Source organism: Globicephala melas, chromosome 10 (genome assembly GCF_963455315.2).
Source record: "Globicephala melas chromosome 10, mGloMel1.2, whole genome shotgun sequence".
Taxonomy (NCBI): domain Eukaryota; kingdom Metazoa; phylum Chordata; class Mammalia; order Artiodactyla; family Delphinidae; genus Globicephala; species Globicephala melas.
Window position 1 is genome coordinate 59,551,944 of NC_083323.1, and position 5,466 is coordinate 59,557,409.

Genomic DNA, 5,466 nt, shown 5'->3' on the forward strand with positions numbered 1-5,466 from the left:
TCAGGCCTCCCCGGCGGGTTGCCGGTGTTTCCCGCAGCAGACGGGGTTACCTGGATGCCCCGCGGCTGGCAGCAGGGACCCCAGGTTCCGAAACATTTCCCCCAGAGCTGCTCAAAGCTGTTCCCGGCTGCCTGCAGCCTGCGCTTCCAATCGGCAGCCTCGCTGGGGCCGCAGGAGTCCCCCGTTAATGACGCCTGATCCAATCCTGTGTTCAGAACCACTTTGAGTGGGAGCCAGGCACCCAGATGCGGGTGAAATTACACAAAACTAGAGTCGACCTGGGCCTAAGTCTGGGAAAATCATTGACCAGGGAACAGAGACAGAGAGAGACAGAGAGAGGGATCTGGCCTCAAAAATATTTCAGTCTTTGGGGGTCTGGTTTTTAAGACCAGAAGATCCCTTCCCCTCCCCTCTCCCCCTCTCATGACTGAATCAGATGACTTGTATCTCTGGAATTTGGTATTATTTGACCAGGATCTTACTGGCATAAACAGATTTCTCTGTCTAGGACCCTCCAGGGAGGAGCGAGAGCCACCTTGCCCCCCCCCCCCCCGAGTCCCTTAGCCTTCGACCCTTTATTTTGGGGAATGAGGAGTCCAACGAAGACTGTTCTTCCCCCGCTGTGGCTGGGGTGGGGGACTGTACACTCAGCAGCAGCCCCCAACCCAGGCCAACTGAGCCACATTATAAGGGCAGGGCGGGCTGCCCCACTGCCAAGGTGAAGCCAGGAGCGGGCTTGAAACAGCCAGAACAGAGGCTGGCGTAAGTGCAAGCGGGCTAGGTGACAGCGACGGCTCTGTGCTGGCCACATTCGCAGTTCAGACTGTGGGCCCATGCTGTTGGCATGCCAGTCCACTCCCCTTCTCCTTCCCTCCTCTCCCCTGGGCGTAAGCTTCCTAGCCCCCCAACACTCAGGCTTCTTCCAGCCAAGCCCTCCAGACTGCCTTGAGCCTCACACATCCTTCCCACCCTGTTCATGGTCTAGTGCTGGGTGCTGAGTACCAAGGGTTGGCCATGAGGGGCATGTGGAGATGAGAAAGCACACCATTGCCTCATCCTCATCCTGAGCCCCAGCCCCTGGAAGAAAAAGGCCTAGTTGCCGGAGGGGCACAGGGGCAGAGTTTGGGTCTGGGCCCAGCCCAGGACGAGGAGGAAGAGGAGGGATAAGTGGGGAGAAGACGCCTTCTTCCCATTGGGATCCTGGCAACCAGAAACCCACTTTGTTTGGAGCCAAGGTTCTCCCAAGAGCATCTTCCTCCCCCTCCCCCTCCCCCTCTTCTTCACCTCCCCCCTTTCACCTGCCCTCCCAGTCCAGCCTGCTCCTCTCCACGTGAGTGCCCCCAACCCCAAGTCAAATCAGTGGAGGAAACCTTTACCAGAGTGTTGAAAAAGAAGCAAAAGGAGGGGAGGGGGGTAGAGAATGGGGGGGTGTGCTGGGGAAAAAACAACTCAGTCATTGCAGCTTCAACTATTTTTCTCCTCTTTTTTTTAATTATGACTCACGTATACAATACAAAGTACTTGGACCAGAAACAGGGCTGCTGGGACACAAAATCTACATTCATAGCTGGACATAAAGACAAATGACAAAAAATTATTATTATAGATATATTTTAACGTTTTTTTCCTTTCGAGCACATTGCATAAACAGAGAATTCAAGACAGAGTTTACTATACATTCAGTGCAATTTAGTTCTACTCTACTGGGGTTAGAAGCACAATAAAAGCTCACAGGACCGGCGGGCTAGGCAGTCTCAGTTGTTGGGTTTTTCTTATTGAAAGAAGCAGCAACAAACGACAGCAAAACCGCATTACAAACACTCTCAAAGCGGGATTTCTTCCTATAGGTAGTGATAAAATACGTTGGAGGTTTCTTTCTTTTTTTTTATTTTAAATTTTTTCTCTTTTTTTCTCCCATATTAGGATGTTTTTAAATTTCTCTTTTTTATTTTTTTCAAGATTATTGCAGGTTCCCTTTAGGTAGTATGTTAAAGACTCATTATTATTATCAGTATTATCAGTATTATTATTATTTTCATGATTATGGTGATGTCTGAGTGCTCACTAATGCAGCTCAGAGGAAGCTGGGCCCAACAACAGAAATTAGACAGGAAAGGGGAGGGAGGCATGGGCCCGAGTGACCATGGGATGGCTAGGTAGGATCTTAGCGGGTGACTGCAGGCTCCTATCTACGCCGTGGAAAGGGAGGGGGGAGGGGGAGACCCCATCTGCTTCAGGTTTCCATCAGGTTCCTAGAGAAAGTCAAGGGAGTCTTTCTAAGCGGGGAGCCCCAGGGAGGGAGAGGGGATATTCCTCGCTATCATTTAAAAAATGTCTTTGAACATCTTCCCTTTCTTTTCCTTCCTTCCTTCAATTTTCTGTCCTTTGGGAAAAAAAAAAAAGTCAATCTAATACACTAATCCTAGCTTGAAAACAAAGTCGCCACGAGTCTTCTTCTGCAGTTTGAGGGGGTTCCCCTCTAAAATAAATACCAGAGAAGCAGGGAGGTGGCAGGGTGGCAAGACGGGGCCGGGAGAAGGGGCAAAGACGCCAGGTCTCAGACCTTAAAATCCAGGCAGGACTAAGAAGGGTGGGGGGATGGACAAGTGTGTGTGTTGGGGCAATGACTGAGACAGAGACTCGGAACTTTTCGCTGTGTCTCGGTCTCCCCCCTCCAGTCCCCAAACAAATAAAGATCCGGGGAAGTCCAAAGGTAATAAAACCCGAGCTGCAAGTATCTGACAGGTAGTTGGGGTTTTGAGTGTCATTCTATTCTCTATAAAAGCAAATGACAGTCGTAAACTTCTCAATTTATCCGCTACCATAAAACGAAACTTCAAGGGAGTTGCTAAAGGCGGGGGGGGGGTCCTCTCTTTTTTGCTCAGTCCTTGTTTTCTTCCTTTTCCTCCTCTTCTTTCTCCTCTTCCTCATTTCCTTCTTCCTCCACCTTCTCCTCGTCTCGGGCTCCCGGCAGTTTATCCTTGTTGTTCTCCTTTTTCCACTTCATCCTTCGGTTCTGGAACCAGATCTTCACTTGTCTCTCAGTCAGTCCCAGGGCGTGAGAGACTTCAATCCGGCGCTTTCGTGTCAAATAAGGATTAAAGAGAAACTCCTTTTCTAGTTCCAAGGTCTGATACCGGCTGTAAGTTTGCCTTCCGCTGCGCCGCCCCGGAGCTGGACAGAACAGAAGCCCAGTCTGGTTATGTTTGGGTGGGGGCCTGGCTTTCCCCTGTCACTCTTCCTCCCCTGAAGTCCCCCCTGTGGTCTGCCCAGTTCCCCTCCCTCCTGCAGAAAAGGCAAGAGTGGAAATCAGGCAAGGGCAGGGAAGTTTGGGGGTTTGTTTTGGCTTGGCTCCACCTTGGGAGGTGGGGGGGCAGGGACTGGGGTCTGTCTGGAAAGGAGGGGCTGGCAGAGGCCAGGGGGGCACTGTAGAGTCTCCCCAGGCCTGCAGTCCCAGAAAACTGGCCCTTGCAGCTTTGTTCACAAGTGCAGAGGGGCATTGGGTGAGCAAGGCTGGGGACAGAGTCTGTTTCCAAAAGGAAGGCATAAGGGCTGGAGGTGAAGAAGTGGGGCTCTGTTCACTGCCCTTCCTCGGATCTCTCTGCCTAATGCTTTTCCAGAAGAAAAATAATTGATCTCCTGGAATGTATCACTGCTTGGCCTGACTGCTAACTGGAGACCAGCAAATAAATCACGGGCCATCCCCACTGGAACTTGTCTCCTTCTCGCGTCCCCTTTTACTTCGAAACTGGGCTCTGAGGGGCCACCCTTGGAGGGGCTCATGACCTGACCTGCCCTGAGGGTCTCAGGGAGACCCCGCAAGCCTTTGACTGGGGACAGCTTGGCGAGGGTCCCCCAGACCACAGAGCTCTCTAATCTGCATGGCCTCCATCCTTTCTGGGACTCTTTTTTCTTCTCCTTGACTCTCTCTCTCTTCTCTCCAACTGAGGGAAGTAAAGCAAAGTTGGGGTAGTGGCCCTAAGGCTAGCTCTCTGAGAGAAGGTGGTGGGTGCCCCAGACAGGCAGAGCACCTGTCCTTGGGGTCCCGCCACCCTCTGACCCAGCTAGGGGAGGGAAGCAGGGGTCTCCCTTCACCCCAAGACAGCCTGGCCACTGTCCTGGACTGAGGCTGTCTGCCTTATGGAGAAACTGGCTTGCTCCAAAGGCTGATAACCTCAGGGTCCCCGGCCCCTTCCCAGCCACCTCCCCAACTTTGACTAAAGATGATGAGAGGGAGAGAAAGAGGGGTGGAGGGGAGAGAGAGACAGACAGACTGACAGAAGTGGAGAAAACGTTTTTTTTAACCCTTTGCACCCAGACACCACCTTTTCCCCCACCTTCACCCCAATCCCCCAGGCGAACTCCGTGCCCCACCCCCAGCTGAACCTCCCAACCTCCAGAAACCCACTCACGCCCGGGGGTGGGGCCCGAGAGAGCCCCAAGCCAGGAGGTAAAGCGAGGGCAGACAAAAAGGAGGCAAGGGCGGGGGGAGACCCCGGAGCGCGGGAGACCAAGGGGGAAAGAGAAAAGGCTTCTCACCGTGGGGTCTCATCCATGGAAACATGAGGCTGGGAGACGAGTTTTGATTTAAGTGGCCTTGTCCTTCGCTACTGTTAGTGTTGGCGGAGGATTTACAGTCGGGATATTGCACCACGCTCGCCTCTTGCTGAGCCCCATAAAGGGACTGTCTGGGGAGCGCCTCGTAGCCATAGAATTTGGAGGCGTCTCCGTGGCAGCTCAGCGAGCACGGGTTCTGCTGGTAGCCCGAGTTGGAGATGCCCGAGGTGCCGTGGTGGAAGAAGTCTTGGACGTGGTGCGAGGCGTGCTGGAAGCCGGGCGCCGAGCCGCCGGGCCCGTACACCAGCGCATGGCTCCGGCCCACGCTCTGCGGGAAGCGGCAGTCGTAATAGGCCGGCTCCAGGGACTCGCCGCCTTTGTACTTGGAGAACAGGGGGTTGACGAAGTAGGAGCTCATGCTGGGCACATGAAAACCCGCCGCCCTCTCCCCTCTGGCTCCCGACTCCCCCGCCCGGGACCCCGAAACTGCCCTCCCCCCGGGGGCGATCCCTAGGCCGGCCGGCTCCCCGGGGCGGCGGGCCGGGCTGGGCAGGTGGGGGGCGCCTGGGTGCCGGCGGGGCGGCGCAGCTCCCGGGCTGGGCGCGGGCGGCGGCGGCGGCGGCGGCGGCAGCGGCAGCAGCGGCGGCGGCTCTCTTCACTGTCGGTAGGTAGAGCTCGCGCTCTCGCACTTAGCTCTTTCCTTTAACAGCCCGGGCGAATTCCTCAGACTCCCGGCGGTGGCGGCGCTTACACGCGATTCGCGTTCATCAATCCACGACATGAAGACAGGCGAGAGGGAGAGAGGGAGAGAGGGAGAGAGGGAGAGAGGGAGAGAGGGAGAGAGAGAGAGAGAGAGAGAGAGGGAGAGGGAGAGGGAGAGAGAGAGAGAGAGAGAGAGAGAAGAAAGGG

General features: G+C 54.9%; 1 protein-coding gene across 1 annotated transcript; it reads right to left on the reverse strand.

Annotated features, from left to right (window-relative positions):
* Nucleotides 1-2,881: 2,881 nt before the first annotated feature.
* On the reverse strand, nt 2,882-4,975 carry HOXC8 (homeobox C8). The gene is made up of 2 exons (XM_030866794.2): nt 4,540-4,975; nt 2,882-3,174 (listed from the first exon to the last, which is right to left on the reverse strand). Exons 1-2 carry the CDS (start codon nt 4,973-4,975, stop codon nt 2,882-2,884), a joined length of 729 nt encoding a protein of 242 aa, XP_030722654.1.
* Nucleotides 4,976-5,466: the final 491 nt, after the last annotated feature.